The sequence below is a fragment of the Dromiciops gliroides genome, chromosome 3 (genome assembly GCF_019393635.1).
Source record: "Dromiciops gliroides isolate mDroGli1 chromosome 3, mDroGli1.pri, whole genome shotgun sequence".
NCBI classification, from domain to species: domain Eukaryota; kingdom Metazoa; phylum Chordata; class Mammalia; order Microbiotheria; family Microbiotheriidae; genus Dromiciops; species Dromiciops gliroides.
In genome coordinates, this window is record NC_057863.1 from 22,000,651 (window position 1) to 22,022,283 (window position 21,633).

Genomic DNA, 21,633 nt, shown 5'->3' on the forward strand with positions numbered 1-21,633 from the left:
CTAGTTTAGGTGGAATGGGATTGGGGTTGGGCTCACTTCCAGAAAACCCCTTTTCCTTCTACCTAGTCTGGGGAGTGTTACATCCCCACTGAGCAGAGAAGGAAAGAGATTTGGCCAGGCTAAGTGGAAACTGAACCCAGATCCTTAGACTCCCGGCTGCTTCTTTTTTTCACACTGCCAACTGTATGGCATTCACATACATTTGCCTACCCTTTGTCTTTTTTCTTTTGCCCCTCAGATACTTCTTCTCCTGTCCTCCCCCTGCCCTACACACTTGTCATAAAGGGGTCTTCACCTTATATCTGTGAACTTGTTTTCCTAACATTCTGATAACTGTATTTCCATTTCCATTTCCAAGGATCCTATGTCTTATTTTATGCAGTTAAAAACATTATCCTGGGTTCCATGGGCTTCATGGGACTACCAGAAGAGTCCATGGAAAAATAAAGGTTAAGACCTCCTGTCACTGAAGAACAGAATCTAATGAACTAATTCAACTTAATTTGATTCAATTATTAAAAAAATAAAACAGCTATGAAGCATGTAGTAGGTACAAGGGAATATAAAGAAAAAAAACCCCTGCCCTCTTCAAGGACCTTCCAAATATGCCAAACCTTATAAAAAAGAATGTGGATTTCTATACAAGTGTTGATTTTGACTTCCATTGGTAGAAAACAGTAGGAGACCAGAGATAGAACTCTATCAGTCCTGGATTAGGAAGATCATTTCATACTTAATTTCCTCTTATTTTCTTTATGCTTTCCTGACCACGAGTTGAATGTAGAGTTCATTGGCCAAGGTCCCAAACGATAATGTCATGATGCCCATTTTGTGGCCAAATTGGATATGTTCAATGCTTCTGCATCCCAGAATTTAGAGATGGAAGATAACCATGTAGATCAACCTTGTCCTTTTACACCTGAGGAAATGGAAGGCATTGTGTAAAGTGGACTAGCTCTGAATTCAGAGTCCCTGGTTTTGAGTCACCCGGGTAATTTCTCTGGATTTCATTTTCTTCATTGGTTAAATGAAGAGGTTGAACCAAATGAGCTCTGAGGTCCTTCTGAATCTACTATTTATTATCCTGTGAAGCCCAGAGAGGGGAATAGACATGCGGGGGCTATCTCATGCTGGTGAATCTTAAAGCTGTGATTTGAACCCATGTTTTCTGGCCCTAGGTCTGGGGCTTGGTCCTCGGTGACACACCAACAATTGTGTTTGCTTCACATGTCAGCACCAAAATGATCTCGAGACTGGCTGTACCAGTCCCTGGAGGTCTCCAAGACTAGGAGTGCTAATGACCTAATTTGCTTCTGGTTAAGGCAATAACTAGGGCTCATTGTTCAAATGGGGTTGGAAATTTCCTTTGCAATTCAGAGCCTTTGAGGAGGGAGGGTTAGAAGTTGGCTTTGAAAACTCAAACACCCCTCCCCCGTCTTCCCAAAATATAGCCCTCCAAATGAAATGAATGTCACTAGGGAAACAAATGGGAGCATCCACCTTCTCTGAGCCTTGATGGAGGAAAATTAATTTGTAGGACCACAAGAATTGGAAAGGACCCCAGTGGCCAGGTCACCTAACCCATCCTGCCTCAAGGATGTCTTCTGCAATTGCAGCTGACAAAGGGTTATTCAGCCTTTGTTTGAAGATCTCTAGTGGGAGGTGTGTGCGAGTGAGGTCGCAATCTGTAACTTCCTGAGACAGTCCATTCCAGTCCACGTGGAGATGCTTCTAATTAATAGAAAGTTTTTTTCTTGACCTTGAGCCTTGAACAAATTGAGGATATTAGGACAACAGGTGGTTAATTGTGGGAAGTGAGTGAACCACACTGTCTCCATCTTGTAACTCAGTACTGGAACTAGCTCTGTTCTCTTTCTATTCAATTATGGGTCTAGTCCAAATTCTCCCATGAGAAAAATTTATCCAATTGTGGAAATTGGGAGAAAATCTTATTGTATTGTTTGAAGCTAGCCCTATGTGGCTGTGGAAACTGGACCACCTTTACCAGGGGCTTAGAGACCCTTAGTTAAGGACCTAGGTTATGTTGACCAGAAAATTCAGTTGGATCCTGTTATGGGCCTAGGGCACCCCAGAAGTTCTCTGGGGCACATCAAAGAACCTTCTCCTTTAGAAACCAGATCGGACTGAGCTAGCTTCAGAACCTCCACCCTTCATTCTAGTCTCCCTCAACCCTGGGGAGATAAGTTTGGGTATGCCTGCTGCCTTTGTGTTCTGAGGAGAGAGATGGCTTGAGAGATCCACAGCCACCCCTCACCCAACTCCTCCAGCCAACACTAGTGGGGGATGGTCCTCCCTCACTAAAGGAACTTTCCAGTCAGATGGTTACCCCCATCAGTCCTCTCTCAGTACCTGCCTGTCTCCTGCTTGAGGAGATTGGTATCTCAGAGCCACTATCTCTATGCCATGCCTTTCTCCCCATGAGAAGTCCAAGGACTTCTTTCATGGTTTCCCCTCCCTTTCTTTCCCTTTCCCTTCCATAACCCCGAAATAAACTACCATCTTATTCTAATGGCTTTTGTGTTCAAGAGGGTATAATTCTTTAAAGAGAATTCCTAAGGACCCCAAACCCTTACCCCATTTTCCCCATGACAGATCCAAAGATTGACACAAGGAGCTATCTCGCAATTATACATCTCAATCCATATGTCTTATCTGATAATTGTCCCTGTACAGATTAAACAGTTATTGTTTCTATTTTCCTTTGTTTGTTCACAGACACTTGGGGGAGCAGGGCACCTCTTTTTCTGAATTCAGGGAATTGTACCTTTTGGCTCTCCCCCCAGCTTGGAAAGTCCCTAATCTTTTCTCCAATTTGAAATTAGATTACCTTATGTTTTATTGTTTCCCTTCATTTACTGGCTCTATTTGATTGTTTTTAAAGTATAAAACTCTGCCTCCCTCTGTATTTGGGGTCCAGGCCTAAGCTGAGAACATCTTTTTCCAGGGTGTTCAGCAATTGGCATGCGTTGTTTCATAAATCAAAATGCTCAGAAGCTCAAATCTTGTTTCCTCCATCATTCATTTTCTCACTCATCACAGGATAAAGTGTTCTTTTCATTCCATCTTCTGCCCATTGCTCCTGGTTTGGTCCTCTTGGGCCAAGCAAAATGGATCTAATTCTTTTTCTACAGGATGACCCTTTGGATACTAAATGAATCTCTGCCCCACTAGATTCCTACTAGTAATTCATCTTTCAAAGTTGATTTGAGTGTGACTGCTCTGTACAGCTCAGGTGTTATGAGGCTCATGATGACAACTAATGTATAATTTAGACTTTGAGAGTTGTTAGTGCTACTCCAAGGTTAATTGACTTGCCCATGATCCTAACAGAGAATCTATGTCAGAGGTAGGATTGGAACACAGGTCTCCTTAACTCCAAGGATAGGTCTTTGTCAATTGTACTGTACTGCCCCTTGACATGAGTTTTAATTCTAGGGACCACTTGGGAATTTCTATTGTTATAATTTCACTTTATTAAGTCACCCAGGCCTGTGAAGGTCCAAGTTCAAGCTCATACTTGATCCTCAGGTGGCACTTGAAAGCTTGGGGAACACTTTATAAACATTGTTTCAGTTGTTTGTCCTAAGAAAACATTCTGCTACATATAGTTTTGTACAAATGGGCATTTTCCATATATTCCTTGAACTTCTTGGAAGCTATGCCTAATAATAATGATAATAATATTATTGTTAGGTCAAAAGGCAAGTGCAATTTAGTGATTTTGGGGGTAGGGCTTAATTCCAAAGTGCGTTCTGGAAGGATTGAAGCACTTAACGTCTATAACAAGAGTCTATTAGTGTACCTATCCTCTCATATCTTTCCAAAACTTGTCATTCTCCATTTTTCCCATCTCTGCCAATCTAATGGATGGGAGGTGGAATCTCAGAATGATTTTAATTTGCATTTCTATTAGGAGAAATATGGTTGTTGAATCTTCTTTTCCTTCATAATGATTTCTGTTCCTTGATCACATATCTCTTTAATAACATCTCTTGTTCTTATATATTTGTATAAATTATCCATCTTATATATCATCATTCTGTCAGGGAAGTTATTTCTGTTCTATTATCTTTTGGGAAGATATTTTCCCCAATTAATGACTCCCCTTTTAATTATAACAGCATTAATTTTGGTGCTACAAAAGCTTCTGAATTTTGTGTAATCAAAACAATCCATTTTATCTTTTGTGATCTTTTTACTGTCCTTTGTTCAGCTAAGATTTTTATTCCTAGGGGGCAGCGAGGTGGCACAGTGGTTAAAGCACTGGCCCTAGATTCAGGAGGACCTGAGTTCAAATCTGGCCTCAGATACTTGACACTTACTAGCTGTGTGACCCTGGGCAAGTTACTTAACCCTCATTGCCCCACAAAAAAAATTATTAAAGAAAATGGTAAAAAGATTTTCTTTCTAGCCAGTTGTGAAAATTTTCAGCTCTATCTAAAAAATGATCATTTATATATGTATGTATCAGTTTTATTTTTATGTGTATTACACTTATACATAAATGTATGTATTTATATATAATTAGAAGCTTGTTGTAAGAAATGGGGGTAAGATTTCATAAAAGAGTAAATTGAGATATGTAGTATTAAGTGACTTGTTCCCAGTCTCATGATTAGTAAAATGTCTGAGGTAGGATTTGAACCTTCATCTCTCCCCACTCTGTTCCAGCTCACTCTCTAGTATAGCAGGCTGCCACTTTGGTTGATACTGTTTGTATTCCTTTATTATAGTGAAAGAATGGCTTTCCCCTTAGCAGACCCTTGAGAAGTCAGTGTATTCTGCCCTAGGCTACTGTATTTACTTGCTACTCTATGTATCTAAAGACATAGATGCCATTTTAACTAATCCATGGGAATAAAATAAGAGAATTTAAAACTCAATGGGTGAGACTACAGGACTCACTGTGTTCCTCTAAGGTACACCACCTATGCCATAGGGCACATGTTCCATGGATTAAAGAGCCCAGTGCCTTTCTTAATGTAGACTCCGGTTTCATTAAATCTTGATTTTGAAATTGCTTGCAAGTCCCTGAATAAAATTTTAATTAAATTAACTTAATAAAGCACAAACAGGACACTTAGAGAAAGATTATATCTAAAGCAGTGATGTGAGTTGTTTTCAAAAAGTAATTGGGCTTGTTTATAATTTTCCAGAAATTACTAAAATGTTTTTGTGAATTAAAATGGATCAGTTTGGAATTTTCATTAAAACCCTCACAGTATTCTTCAGATGTGACATGTGTGTGTATGTGCACAACCCTTATCTAGCTGCAAACATTTCCCCTAATAAATTTCTAGTGAAAAATCAATGAGAACAGTAGGACTTTCCCCGTGGTGAGCTAATGATATAATAGATGGTGTAATGCTGTCCTCTAGTGGAAAATTTGTAGTACTGCAAAATAATGTCCATAGACACAACATAAAACAACTCTTGTCGCCCAAACTCAGCATGTCAGCATATATTATGAAACAGGATGTTTCCATATTATAATTTGGCTCTGGCTATATTCAAAGAATACTTCAATTATCTCATTTTAAAAACAACACCAAATAAATTGATGAGTAAAGCTGCAAAACCCTGGAAAAGATGGATATGATTTTTAATAGCAAGTTGTACATCCTCTACAGTAACTGTTGGAATATATCAAATTGAGACATCACGTTTAGATACATTGAATTCTCTCCCTCTTCATTTCTATCTCCTGACTTTCTTGGCTTCTTTACCGTCCTAGGTAAAATCCTGCCTTTTGCAAGAAACCTTTCCCTGGAGCCTTTCTAAAGTGTATGCTAAACCCAATAAATCTGTTCTCATTGATCTGGCTAATTTTTTTCCCCTACAATTCAGATTGAAACCTATCTGTGCCTCCCCATCTCATGGGATTTTGATCCAGGTCCTCCCCATAAACTCTTTTTTGTTTGTTTGTTTGGTTTTTTTAGTTAGGCAATTGGGGTTAAGTGACTTGCCCAGGGTTACACAGCTAGTAAGTGTTAAGTGTCTGAGGCCAGATTTGAATTCAGGTCCTCCTGACTCCAGGGCCGGTGCTCTATCCACTGCACCACCTAGCTGCCCCTCCCCATAAACTCTTAAAGTGCTAGGAGCCTTCTTGACATTAATGGATGCCAATGGAACACATGGATTGTTGATAGAATATGTTTTGCTTTTGCTACAAGATCACTTCATCATTTCTCCAATCATTTGCATCTCTTATGACATCTATCACATAAATATTATCATGGGTAATGTATTAATGCCTGCTCATACCCACTATTGTCCTTTAAATGACAGTCAACTTTCATTCTTCAGAGATTGCAATATTTCATGATGTGTAGTCAGATAACATCACAGGATGAATATTGGTATAAAAAGATGGCCCTTTGTTCTAACAGGAACCTTAGGAGTCATAAAAAGCATCATGTAATTTCCCAAAGACTATTCAGTTCATCCTCTTCCTTCTTGTTCAACTCCCGACTCAGATTATTATTCATTTGTAGTACCTATTCAAGGTATATATGTACTGATGGATAAGCTTGCTGCAGTATTCCAGTGGCCTGCTTATCATAATCTGGACAATGGAAATTTTTCATCCGCTTGAATTTTCCTATGTGCTTAAGGATTTGAGAAGAGAGAAACCAGGCTTTTAGAAATTGTATTTTACTCCACATACCATCTTTGTAGTAATCTGTTATTTTATCCTGGTAATATCTTTACACTGAGAGATGTAGAGAATCACAGTGTTTGTTGTTTGTTGACTACATATTTTATTTGGTTGAGCAAGATGTTGTCTTTTTTTTTGTGGGGCAATGAGGGTTAAGTGACTTGTCCAGGGTCACACAGCTAGTAGGTGTTAAGTGTCTGAGGCCGGATTTGAACTCAGGTCCTCCTGAATCCAGGGCTGGTGCTTTATCCACTGTGCCACCTAGCTGCCCCAAGATGTTGTCTTAAAGTCTATCCTCCAAAAAAGTGTCTCTCATGAACATGACAAAATCACACTCAACCTTTACGCTTCATTTTTCTCATTTATAAAATGGGGATAATCATTCTAATCCCCTCATAAGGTCATTATGAAATTGAAACAAAATAATGTAAATAAAGTACTATGCATAGCATAAAGTGCTCTGGAATGTCAGCTATTTCCAATAGTTGAATGTCAGCTCCTTGAGGGTGGGAACTATTTCATTTTTTTGGCTTTATGTCCCACAATGACTTTAGCACTTCATATAGCACAATGGCCAGCACATCCTAAGAATATAATAAATGCTTGTTGAATTGGATTGAATATATGATCCCTTGATAGATGCAACAAGAGAAGTAAATTTGATCATCCACTGATTTTTAATATCAAGCAAAACATAAAACATGGTGAGATATGTACTCCTGAGGTGCTTGATACTATTATGGTGGAAATCCGGCACAGAGTTTAAATGGGAGAGGGATTCCCTGTGGATGGTGTGATCTTTCAGATAACTCTATTTGCAGATGAAATTGAACAATGAAAATGGTTTTTATTCAAGGAGCATAATATCTGAATATAATAAAATACCCAATGGATTATTGTCAAAATATTATATGTTTCTATATGATGCAATCTCATTGCATTGAAGATTTTAGCGTAACAAAAACATTTCCTAACCTCCAGCTATGGATCACTTATTATGGTCAATAAAATGAAACGTGATGACATTTCAACATGTGAAAATTATTTGGCTCATTCTTCATTGCCACCCTTATAATCCTGCAAGGGAGCGCAGACAGGACAACACAGTTCCACCGTGTTATTTGACTCATGCTTCCAGTTGGACCAGCCTTTACCTGAAGACCCAAGAGCTTGAGACTTAGCCTCTCTCACTGCCTGAGGCATGGATCTGGTTGCACTGCTGAAGGCATTGCTTTTCCACTTGACCTATGACTGGAAATGACCTACAGCCTCTACTCTTTGTGGCTAGCTTATTACTCATGGACCTGGGAAAAGTGAGGGCAAAGTCAGAGCAGACACAGAAAAATGTTCCCTACTCCATTCACCATCTTGCTTTCTCACTCCCTCTTCAGTCTCCTGCTGACCTTTTAACACTTAATCTCAAGCTTCCAATGGTAAAGACATGTGGGAATGTTCTCTTAGCCTCGTGACCACTTCATGTGACCACATCTCCTGTTGCATACTTTCTCTTACTTATAAACGCTCCTTTGCTTTACATGACTTGGGGTTGAAGAAGAGGCAGACGGATTGAGAAGGGATGCAATAGTCAGGAGAGAAGCTCTCAGCTTTCCGAGGATTTCTGAAATACCACTTCCTCAGTGAAGACTTGTTGATCAAGATTGTTCAATCGTATTTTAGAATCACACAACTTCAGAATTTGAAGGGACCTTGATGGCCATTGAGTCAAAAAGAATCCTTTATACAATACAGTGGACAAGTAGTCATGTAGACCTTCTTAGAAGACTCCCAATGAGAGAGAACCCACCATCACTCTGAGGCTGTCCATTATACTTTGGAAGAGCCCTAGCTCTTAAAAATGTTTTCTTCTACCAAGCCCACATTTAATTCCTTGTTGTTTCCACCCATCATAGCCATTTCTTCTCCCTGGGGCCAAGTGCACTAAGTCCAATCTCTCTTCCACTGGATAGTTCTTCAAATATTCAAAGACAAAGATTGTGTTCCCTCCTTTGTCTTCTCTTCTCCAAGCTGAATGTTCCTAGTTCCTTCACGAGATATGACATCAAGGCTCTTCAACAACCTATTTGACCCTTCTGGATATGCTCCAACCTATCAAGGTTCTTCCGAAAATGTGGTGTCCAGAACTGAATATAAGAAATCCTTAATTCTTACATTAATATTGACTTGTTTTATAGGATAGATTTTTTTTGGTAGGGCATTGAGGGTTACGTGACTTGCCCAAGGTCACACAGCTAGTAAGTGTCAAGTGTCTGAGGCCGGATTTGAATTCAGGTCCTCCTGAATCCAGGGCCGGTGCTTTATCTACTGTGCCACCTAGCTGCCCTATAAGATAAATTTTAGGATAAATATCATTATATATCAATTAATCCAATCAATTACCAAGTATTTATTAAGTGCCTAGTATGGGTCAGGCACTGTGCTAGGTGTATTAAAAGAATGAAAGAATCCCATAATAGCCATATCTTTAGAGTTTCATCACTTTGATTGAAGAAGATCCATCTGCCCTGCTATTAACAATGGTTTACATTGGGTTATGTTACCAGGATATTTAGAAACTCCTCTACACTCTATTGTTGGGTTGTTTAGGCAAACTCTATTATCAGATTGCTTAATAAAACTTCTAAACAAAACCTTCTTTACACTTTTAACATCCAACATCTTTCAGTGACTGCCATAATGAATAAACTTTTGTTTGTAAAACATAGTTATTGCTGGGGCAGTTTGGTGGCATAGTGGATAGAGCATTGAGCTCAGGAGATCATTCTGAGTTTGAATATGGCCTCAGATACTTACTAGCTGTGTGACCATCTTTATATTTGTAACATCAAACATCTTTCAGTGACTGCCATAATGAATAAACGTTTATTTGGGAAACATGGCGGCTAACTTGATGATTGTGATTCCTTGCTGCCAAGTATTCAGGTTGGCACATGTGACCAACCAGTCTCATAAATGTCCTTCTCTCTTGGTGAGGGGGGGGGAGAGATATTTTTATAAATGACATTTGCCATCCTGGTTCTTTCAGGTTTATGATTTTTGATGGATCCCTATAAACTTTTCTTCTGGGCTGTCGAAACAACTATAAATGCAGCTCCTCTCTCCAGCATCCTTTCCAACTCGTGATTTGCCACTGAGTGAAAGCAAACATCCTAAACAGACACCCCTCTGTTCTTCCCTTTCAGATCAAGGGACAACTGAAATGGATCCAGGCACAGATGGCTGAGTGACTGGTGAGTTATCAGCCTACTGCCCCATCACCAGCAACCAGCCCCTTTTTAACAATGAGATAGATGGAGTGGAAAATAATATTAACCTTCAAGAACAGCATGTCCACATTACTGCTCCCATAAAACCAATCATTTAAAAACAATTTTTGAGCACTGATGCTGAGCTCATTTTATGGCAATCACTTGTGAAACTAAGGGGAAGAAAAGTGTCCTGTTCTATTCCTTTAGTGAATAATTTTTTTTTTAAAGAAACACCTGGTAAAAAAGCAGCTGCAGAAACCTGGATATAAATAACCTGAGGGAAACAATGGTGACATCCCTTGTTCTTCTGCACCCTCCTTCCATCAGTATTAGGGTAATTTTATTCTTAAGTGATTATCATTGACTCACTGTTTAAAAACACATCATTCTGGGTGCAGATAGATGGTGCAGTGGATAGAGCACTGGCTCTGGATTCAGGAGGACCTGAGTTCAAATCTGGCCTCAGACACTTGACACTTACTAGTTGTGTGACCCTGGGCAAGTCACTTAACCCTCATTGCCCTACAAACAAAAACCAAAGGAAAGCCAAAAAAAACCCCACATCATTTTTACCCACTTCATTTTCAAGTGTTCATCATAGCTAGCATTCAGATAGCAGTTTAAAGTTTGAAAGCCCTTTACATGTGTTATATAATTTAACTGGAATGAAAACCCTGTGAGGTAGGTGCTATTATTCTTTCCACCTTACAGATTAGGAAACTGAGAGAGATGTTAAGTCACCTGGTTTAGGTCACACAGCTAGTAAATGTCTGAGGAAGGATTTGAACTCATGTCTTCCTGAGCCAAAGTCCATATGCTATCAATTGTATCACCTGACTTGCTTGGATGGCTTTACTGGCATAGAGTTGGGTAACTGGATTTTTTTGTTTTTGTGGGGCAATGAGGGTTAAGTGACTTGCCCAAGGTCACACAGCTAGTAAGTGTCAAGTGTTTGAGGCTGGATTTGAGCTCAGGTCCTCCTGAATCCAGGGCCAGTGCTTTATCTACTGCATCACCTAGCTGCCCCCCCCCCCTTTAAACTGGATTTTAAAAATGTGGATTTATTGCTTGAGGACACTTGAGAGTTTATATAGTCCAATCACCTCAGTTACTTGCCCAAGACCAAAGAAGTGGTAAGTAACAAACTAAGTTTCAAACCTAGTTCCCCAGGCTTCAATTCCAATAGTTGACTATTGACTGTGCCTCTGTGTCGTCTCTGAAATTATATTTCACTTCTCACTTATGTCTGACTGCTGTTTACACAGACTAGGTCTAAAAGCCTTGAATACGGGCCAACTTCTAATTAACCAGCCTCCTGTTTCCTTTTCTAGCCTTCCCAAAATATGACTCTAAAGTACCAGACCAAGTGTCACATGGGATCATTTATCATGAGCCGGAAGGAACCTCAGAGGTTGTCTCTCCAAACCTCTCGATTTATAGACAAGGAAGCTGACACCCAAAGAGGTTGGGTGACTTGTCGAAAGTCATGTGTGTAGTAGCACAGACCTCTAGGGAAACTCTCAGCCAGAGAGATGCTAGCCTTGGAGAGGCAGTGATGAGAATAAAGGAGTTCTTGGAAAGGGAATCCTATTAACCTGAGAGAGGAGAGGACCATATGATATAGCTAGGGGGCAGTGGTGGGGTAGTGAGAGCTCCTAGATCCAGACCACTGGATATAGTTTATCATAGATGTATTTTATCCTCTCTAGGTCCATGACCCTATGTTCCTAAGAAACTGAATAGAAATAATTATCAGAAGGCAACACACGGGGATTATTAAGAGTTCTGAAATGTAATGTGTGCTGTATTCTATCAGACATCTTGGATCCTCTGGGAAAGTGATGTCCTTGATCAAATGAGGTGATATTTATAGCATAAGACATATTGTTCTAAGTATTATATATAACACATATTACATGTAAAATGTGTTAAGTATATATTATGTTTGTGTATTTATGTATATAGCTATACTGTGACAAGTAAAACTATATGTGTAGTCGTCTTATTCCTGTCCCAAGTATAGGGAAAGCTAGCTAGGGTTTACTTATAAATTAGAAGCTTTAGCATCAGTTTTTGGGCATTAAGCATTTATTAGAAGAAAGAGAGAACACTTGGGTCAGAAAGCCAAGAAAAAACCTATCTAGCCTAGCATCCTCAATTCTCCCACCACCAGCTGTTCGAGAGACTAATTGAGAGAGGAAACTCTTCCTGCATACTGGCAGAGGCAGTCCTTCCACACTGCTTCAAGCTAATTGATTAGCATCACCCCAATCCATTGGTTCACTGTACTTACGCGTAGTCCCTTGTTAAGGTGAGCTGAGAACAACACCCTCTTCAGAGTTAGGCAAGTATGGCTTCAATTGAATTAACTTTAAGTGGGTTAATCAGCTAAGTCAATCACTCAGTCAATCCAATCAGTCCAAATCAATCTGGGCCCTTTGGGCGTTGGCAAAGTCAGTTATTTTCCTACAATACCTATACCTATACCTATACCTATACCTATACCCATGCCCATGCCCATGCCCATGCCTATGCCTATGCCTATGCCTATGCCTATGCCTATACCTATGCCTATGCCTATGCCTATTCCTATTCCTATTCCTATTCCTATACCTATACCTATACCTATACCTATACCTATACCTATACCTATACCCAGACCCATACCTATACCCATACCCATACCTATACCCATACCCATACCCATACCTATACCTATACCTATACCTATACCTATACCTATACCTATACCTATACCTATACCTATACCTATACCTATACCTATACCTATACCTATACCTATACCTATACCTATACCTATACCTATACCTATACCAGCTACATCTATATCTATCTACACACTAACACATGCCTGCATGTATGTATGTATAAGAATAGGATATTAGGATAGGTGGAAGGCACCAGCATTAAGGGGGCTTCTTGTGGAAGGTGGGATTTTAGCTGAGATCTGAAAGAAGCCAGGGATGCTAGGAAGGATACTGGGGAGAGACAGAATTTTAGGCATGGGGGATGAATGATGAAAATGCCTGGCCTCAGGAGGTGGAGTGCCTTGCATGAAGGTGGCCAGTGTTACTGCATTGCAATGGAAAGGAGTTAGATATAAGAGTCTTAAAAAGGTAGGACCAGGTTCTTAAGGCCTTTAAAAGCCAAATAGAGGATTTTCTATTTACTGAGTGCATGTGTGTGTGTGTGTGTGTGTGTGTTACACGTGGTCAGACCTGTGCTTTAGGAAGATCAGTCTGACTGCTGAGTGGAGTGTGATGAAAGAAAAGTTTGAGAGACTTAATTTCTGGGTAATTAATAATTTTATTATCTGGAGAATAATTAATAAAAGGATGGTCATTTGGCTTTCTCTGATAAACCAAAAGATCTCATGGTGATGCTTATATACCCTTGGAAAAGTGGGTGTTCTGGACAGGTGACAATCAACTCTGACTCATTAACAATTAATGAGAAAATAAATATTATAATGAGAGGTGGACCTATTCTAATATTGTACTGGGAGATGTGACTTTGATCATGTCACTTATGGACAAAGAGAGCCTCATCTCAAGCCAGACTCCTCCCACCTTGGGCAGTCAATACAAAAGAATCCTCTACCCAGTCAGTGAACAATAACCAATGGATGGGGGCAGCTGGGTGGCACAGTAGATAAAGCACTGGCCCTGGATTCAGGAGGACCCGAGTTCAAATCCTGATTCAGACACTTAATACTACCTGTGTGACCCTGGGTAAGTCACTTAACCCTCATTGTCCTGCAAAAAACCAAAACAAACCAAAACAAAAAACCAAGAAATAACCAATGGATGGTGGGTTAAGAATTCCACCTAGATTAGATTCACCTTGTAAGGTCTTCTAGTTGGGTGGGGTAATGATTCCACCTAGATAAGATGTCCAGGTGGGGTGAAATTTTGGTCAATATCAGTAATCTCCTTGAGAGAATGGACTTTGAATGAAGAAATAGGAAAGAAAGAAAAAAAAAACCTCGGATCCCCCCAATAATCGGTTATTAATATAAGAAAGAATAATCATTTCTCTCAGGAGGATGACCTGGTGTGTGGAGATTTGGGATTTGAACTAGAGTCCCTGACTCCAAATTCTGTGTCCTTTCTATATGCAATGACCTTGTGCAGCAGGCCTTCCTAAAACCTCTCTGCAGTGTGGAAGGCAATGTCCAAGCAAAAGAAGGAAGCAAGTCCGTGAGCCAGCAGAGGCCACGCCCATGGGGACCCCAGGTCTTAAGTGAACCTCATCTTGAAAATGAGTCCAGGCAGGTCTGGTCCCCAGAGCCCTAGGGGGTGTAAGAGGTGGCTGGGCTGCAGCCCCGACTTGGAGAGCAGCTCTGAGTAAAGGGCTTTTAAGGCTCAAAGTCTTAGAGAACTGTGAGTGATGATTATGCTATTCTTATGAAAAAGAAAACAGACTATAGACGTGAATTAGGGTGTTTTTTTAACCCCCCTCATTGATTTCTGGACAGCGGGCGGTCAGGGACTGAATTAGTTAAGCTCTGCAGATCATTTCCAGCTCTGTGATGCTTTGACCAAAGCACCGAAACTGTTCTTCATCTTGTGATCCTCGATAAATCTGAATTAGGAAAAAAAATGTGCCCCATAAAGTGGGCAATAAATCTGAGGTAATGTCGTTATTGCAGGTACAAAGACAGGATTCTTGGGAGAGTGTCCTACTTATGATGCTTCTGGGCATGAGAGACTCATGTCACATCCTTCTCTAAAACCCTGCATTATCTTCCTGTAGGGGCTGGATGCTTTCCTTCAACTGAATCAAGTGAGCTACAAGGAGGAAAGAGGAATGGGGACCATCCTTTTTTTTTTAATTAGTTGTGAATCTGGTCCTTTTACCTTACCTGACTATGCCTTTAGTGGTTTCTCAATTTCTAAACATTAGATTGTGACCTCCCTGAGGGCAAGGACTATTTTTTGCCTTTCTTTGTATCTCTAGCACTTAGCACCATGCCTGTACATAGTAGGTGCTTAATGAGTGTTGGCTGACTCACTAATTGACTGACTAGTTCTCCAAGACTCAATACCCTGCTTTTTTCTTTCTCTTTGAACTTTGATCCCGAGAAAACTTGTCCATGGTCACAACTCTCAAATCTTTGTGGGTGACTCATGGTTCTTTTTATTTTTTAATCATAAAAGTATTTTATTATTTCCAGTTACATGTAAAGATAGTTTTCAACATTTGTTTTCATAAGATTTTTAGTTTCAGGGGCAGCTAGGTGGCACAGTGGATAAAGTACCTGCCCTGGATTCAGGAGGACCTGAGTTCAAATCTGACCTCAGACATTTGACACGTAGTAGCTGTGTGACCCTGGGCAAGTCACTTAACCCTCATTGCCCCACAAAAAAAAAAGAAAGAAAAGAAAAGAAAGAAAGAAAAGATTTTTAGCTTCAAATGTTTTTCCTTCCCTTCCATCCCTCTCCCTTCCCCAAGACAGGAAGCAATCTGATATAGGTTATATATGTACAATCACATTAAACCTATTTCTGCATTAGTCATGTTGTGAAAGAAGAATCAGAACAAAAGGGAAAAACCTCAAAAAAGAAAAAAGAAAAACATAAAAAATAGAAACAGTGACTCAGACTTCTTTACTGCCTTGACCTCTTCCTGAACTTATTACTTATTGGCGTGGTGTAATGAATAGAATGATGGACTCAGATAAGAAGACCTAGGTTTAAATCCCCCATCAGATACTACCTATATGATCCCGGGCTGACTCTTATCCTCTCTGAACCTCTGTTTTCTTATCTGAAAAATGAGGGTAATAATATGACATATCTCATAGGGATGTGGTGAAGAGATGATCATATTTTAATGAGATCATATTTTAAAAACATTTTTTATAAATTTAAGCATATTGTCAGCTGCCTACTAAATATTGCCACCTGACTAATTTTTTGTGTTAGTAAATGTAATGTGTTTAAAATTGAATTGATCTTTTACAGCCTCTCCTCCCCAATCTAAACCAAATAAAATTAAAAAAAAGAAAGAAACTAGCTCTACTTGTCTACTTCATTTCTCTCAATGACATTTTCATTCTCTTGGTCATCCAGAATGGAAACCTTAGAGTCACCTTTGCTGCCTCTGTCTCCCTTGTCCCTCATTTCCGATAGTCACCAGGTCTGATGGATTCCTTCTTTAGGACAACATTTCAATCTGGACCTCCCTTCAGAGCCTCACAACCATCATCCTATGTAATGAAGGCTTTCAACCCTTCATGTCTTGGTCAGTGAGCACCAGGAGTCTTGGAACACTTTCTTCTATAGGTTAAAAAAAAAGGTTGAATATGCTCTCCAATGTATGTATATTTATTAGTATGATACATTTATGGATTATTTTAATAATGTATTATATATAATTTAAATAATATTTTCCCAATTACATGTAAAAACAATTTTTAACAATCGCTGTTTTTTTTTTAAAGTTTTGACTTCCAAATTCTATTCCTCCCCTCACCCATCCTTAAGATGTTAAGCAACCTGATATAGGTTAGTATATCACATGTATTACAAAGCATAAGCAAAATACAGAAGTTAAAAGCATGAATTAAAGATGAAATAAATGTAAATTTTAAAAAATGATATTTCATTTTATTAGTGATACTAAAAGCATTTATAACCTCACTGGAAATAATAATTTTTAAAAAAATAAACATTTTAATTTAAAGTTTTGTGTTCCAAATTCTACCCCTCCTTTCCCCCCTCTCTTGAGATGGTAAGCAATCAGAGGTTATACATGTGCAATTATGTAAAACATTATCATATTAGTCAGGAAATAATTCTTAATAAAATATTTTGGTGAGAGCAACATGCATTCCTGTTTTATGTGTACTTATTTATAAATTATATATGTAGTGATATATTAATATATTTTATACATTATAAGGCGTTATACATTATAAATTTTATATATTATAGATACAAAAATAAAAATGATGCTATATAATTATATATGATAATAATTTTTATGCTGGTTTATTAATGGTATGAAACTTTTTGCTATTATTAAAATTAATAATCATGCTTTTTATTAAAGGCGATGTACTTGTGTTTCATTATTTTTGAACATTTTGATTTAACACTTTGTGATGCAGCAATTCAGAGGCCTGCTTCTCCATTCTATTTATTTCAGAACTGGTTTTAATGAACAAACAAGCACATGAAGATAAAGATCCAAAATGGTAGGAGTGCCTTATTGGTTGTCCTTATTAAATCACGAGATTCACTTTTCAATCCCATCCCCTAACATTTTTCTCATGCCCACTTCCCTCTTATAAAACCTACTGTTATCTATCAGATAAAAGCTTAACTCTTCATGCTAGAATTTCAAGACCTCTAACAATTTGGCTTTCATTTCCTACTCAAACATTCTCTCCTGCTCCTCTCTTTTCTTAGCCCTTCTCTACCTCAGAGGCTGGATTATTCACTGTCCCCTAAGCATGCCCACTGTCTCTGATGGGATACTCCTCTAGCCCAGAATTCTCTCCTTTTTCATTTTCCTCCATCTAAATCCTACCCTCCCATCAAACCCACAGTCACTTCTTCCTCCTTTGAACTTAAACCATATTTATTGTCCAGTCTGTTCATTCTGTGGTTGATCTTGTTCTTGTCATACATACAATGTCTCTTGGACTGCACATCTGTGAAGTGAGGGAGTGTGGAGTCGATGGGGAGTACTAGGTTTGGGGTCAGAAGATCTAACTCTGACACTTCTTAGCCATGTGACCATGGATGAGTTTCTTAGCCTCTCTGTGCCTAAGATTGCTTTCTAATCTTTTAAGTTATAGATGGGTTGTGTCTGCATTAGCGAGAGGGAGTTCCCATTTTGATGAAATCCTGGGTCCTTGACTTATGTGTCATAAAGAGTGTCATCTCAGTGGATAGAGCAGCGGCCCTGGAGTCAGGAGTACCTGAGTTCAAATCCAGCCTCAGACACTTAACACTTACCAGCTGTGTGACCTTGGGCAAGTCACTTAACCCCAATTGCCTCACTTAAAAAAAAAGAGATACAGGTCTAAATAAAGCAGGTAGGCTCATGATGTAATGAGAGGGAGGGATAACTGATGGCTGATGATGTAATGAGAGAGAGGGATAACTGATGGCTGACCTCTGTACTCCAGCTAGTGATACCCATGTAACGCCAAGATGTCTGGAGGGATGCCTCTAGCATCTTACGTGGATCTCCTATGGGGGACTTATTGGAGGACACAACAACTTGCATTTATGAGTGTTTTGTGGTTTGCAAAGTGCTTCATAGACATTAGTTCATCTGATCCTTCCTGAGTTTCTGTTGGATGGGTGCCATTATTCCAATTTTATCAATGAGGAAGTTGAGTCTAGGAGAGAAAGATCTGAGGTAAGACTTGCATTCATGTATTCTTGACTCCTTGTTCAAGGCTGTCTCCAAGAATGGAACAGGATGAAGAAGTGAATCAGGGGTTGGGATTTGAGTGATTTGGGGCAGTATCTATCTTGATGAAGTCACAATTCCTTTAAAGTGAGAACTGAGGTGAATTTGTTTTGCTCCTCAATTAAATGGATATTAAGCCCAGAGCTAGAAGGGCAATCTAGGCCAATCCCTTCAAATTATAGATGGAGAAACTGAAGTTGATGAAAGTGAAATGATTTTCACAGGGTCACACAGGTGCAGTCAGAGGTGGAATTTGAACTCAGAAACTCTGACTCCAGAATTATCACTTTTTCCACTGCACCATAGAATCAACAACAGACCAGACTCCTGGATGATGTGCAGCCCATATCACGCTATTGTGCAGCCCCCCGGGCCTAGCCCAGTCCCACAGACATAGTAAGTCTTCAAAAATGCTTAGCAAATAACTGAGATGCATTAAATGGTACTCTTAAGCATGAACAGACAATGCTAGATATTCTCAATGTGTCCATAAATTTCTTGTTACCCCATGGATTCCATGATGAAATTAGCATTTTGAGGAAAGTCTTTCCTGTTCTTGAAGTATTCTCTTTATGAGTCAGCATACTTGTTCAGTTTCACTCTAAATTAAGTCTTTCTCGAGAGCTTGCATTTGAGATGATGTTGTGATTGTAATCCAGGATTCCGTTGATGCATGTTTCAGGCACATTTTTAGCCTAATTGCTCAAGAAGCGATATCACCACAAGTTAAAATAGCTTTGAGATGGAGAAGAACTTAAAAATAAAGTGAACCTGTCATTTGGAATAATTGCCTTTCTAAGCAGAGTCTAGAAGAAACCATTAGCAGTCTTAAGAGCAATTAACCCAGGGCTTTAAGAGCTTCTAGAGCTTGTATCTATTTACTTAATACCCTTTAAAAACTTTAAGTAGCTAATATCTGAATCAGCATGCTACTTTCAACATATTGGTGGAAATAATTTTTTCCTTTTTAAAAACAAGTTCTTTAAAAAACAACAACAACCCACTTTTGGAAAGAATCTTACTGTTGTCATGGATTTCACACTTTTGTATGTGCTGAATTATGTGTAGCAAGGAGGATATGAATGAAGAGACTTTTGCTTTGGGAGGGGAGTTTTCCGTGATCCCTTTAGTGAAGCCATTTTTAAACTTTGCAAATTACATGAGAATATTTTTCGACATTGAGATTAAGCATTTCCAAAGCTCCTTTTTATAGTGCATTTCTATATTTAGAGATAAAGACTAGAACTTTGATTTCATTATAATGTTTGAAGAACTCCCAGGTGAGGAAATCCTTTCTACCAGTGGAACATATAGTCTTGGAGAGTGGCCTGGGGCACTGAGAGGTTAAGTGATTTGCCCAGGGTCACCCAGCTAGTATGTGTCGGAGGTGAGACTTGAACCCAGGTCTTGCAGGTTTCAAGCTTGACTCCAGTCACTACACCACATTGCCTCTGTATTTCAGTATTTAACCATTTCCAACTGTGAGGGAATGTAATAGCTCATAGAAATCATTCCGCTAGAAACATAAGCACTCTTTCTGTGCTTTAGAGATCCAGATCTTGTGGTCATCATATTGTGATTTAGGCCTTTTCTGTATCAAAATGCTGCTAAATTGCCCAGTGAACATTCTCTTTTCCAGACCTAATCATCTTTATTGCTTTTACTTATGCCCCTCTATCAGGCAGATTACATTAGATCCATGCCTTCCTCTCCCGTGGTCCATGTCCTTCCATCAATCCTGTCCGATGTACTGGGCACCTTTTGTGTTCTTTGACTGTTTTGTACATGTCAGGATAACCCTCAGGCTGTTCACCTGTCATCTCTTGCTCTTGTCAGGCTCCTTTTTGTGGTCACACATGCCCTTTATCAGGTCCTTTACAGGACCCCGAGCGTGTGAGTCGTTGTTGGTAATATGCTGGGGCTGGCTTATGGTCTTGTCTTCATTTTTGAAAAACAAATGCTAAACTTGTGAGGAAGCCATGGCTGGTGCAATGGATAGAAGCTGCCTTGGAGACCCTACCTCCCCCCACCCCCTACATATTGGTAGTGTGACTTGGACCTGCTAGTGCTCTAGGCAACTCTGTAAGACCAAAAGTCTCAGAGAAGATGCCAACTGGTGGAAGACCTTTCCTTACCTGTTAGTATACCCTATGACAAAGAATTCCCAGGTTTCCTTTCAGTTCCAGTGTTTTCATTGGCTCATTCTTCCATCAATGTACTTTGATACCATTTCTACAACTAATTATCACCCTAATCCAATCCAACAAGCATTAAGTGCCTCCTATATATTTAGCACTTGGCCAGGTGCTGGGCGCACAAAGACAACAAGACAGTGCCCCATTCCCTGAGGGCACTGAGAAATCAAGTACTCTTTCTAGCACTGTACATCCCTTGTGTCATCTGAGCTCATCTTCCTGACTCCAAGGTAAGCCCTCCAGCCAGTATGCCATCTCTCATGAAGGGAACTTAGTGTCATGTTTGGAATAAGGTCTTTACCACATGCCTTCCTTTCTTTTAATTTTTTTTTCTGGTGGAGCAATGAAGGTTAAGTGACTTGCCCAGGGTCACACAGCTAGTAAGTGCCAAGTGTATAAGGCCGGATTTGAACTCAGGTCCTCCTGAATCCAGGGCCAGTGCTTTATCCACTGTGCCACCTAGCTGCCCTCCTTGATACCTATTATTTACATGTCCCCGTCCTCCAATAGATTGTAAGCTCCTTGAGGGGAGGGATTATTTCATTTTTGCTTTTGTCTGCTCAGTGCTTTTCACAGTGCTTGGCATATAACAGACACTTGAGAAATGTGGGTCACTTGATTGTCAAGGTCACAGGAAGTAGGCAGCAGAAGTGGGATTTAAACCCAAAGCTTCTGACTTCAATTTCAATATTATTTCCCCAATTCCTCCTTGAGCCCCCATCTCATCTATAACATGTAGGGGTTTGTCTAAGTAACCTCATAAAGCCCTTCTTGCTCTAAATGTGTATTTCTATGTTTGTTTGGGGTTTTTTTGGTAAGGCAATTGGCGTTAAGTGACTTGCCCAGGGTCACACAGCTAGTAAGTGTCAAGTGTCTGAGGCCGGATTTGAACTCAGATCCTCCTGAATCCAGGGCCGGTGCTTTATCCACTGTGCCACCTAGCTGCCCCCTAAAATGTGTATTTCTATGATTTAATCAGTGCAGAAGCTCCCTCTGTTAATGCAGACTATGCACAATTTGGCTACAGGATCATAGATTTAGA

General features: G+C 39.6%; 1 protein-coding gene across 1 annotated transcript in view; it reads left to right on the top strand.

Annotated features, from left to right (window-relative positions):
* OTOL1 (otolin 1) overlaps positions 1 to 21,633 on the top strand; it is a 106,216-nt gene that overhangs the window by 46,704 nt on the left and 37,879 nt on the right. Inside the window, exons 2-4 of the mRNA XM_043997468.1 lie at positions 9,880 to 9,927; positions 11,655 to 11,805; positions 17,119 to 17,167. Coding sequence (XP_043853403.1) covers positions 17,165 to 17,167 — 3 coding nt within the window. The 5' untranslated portion in view covers positions 9,880 to 9,927; positions 11,655 to 11,805; positions 17,119 to 17,164. The remainder of the gene's footprint in view (positions 1 to 9,879; positions 9,928 to 11,654; positions 11,806 to 17,118; positions 17,168 to 21,633) is intronic.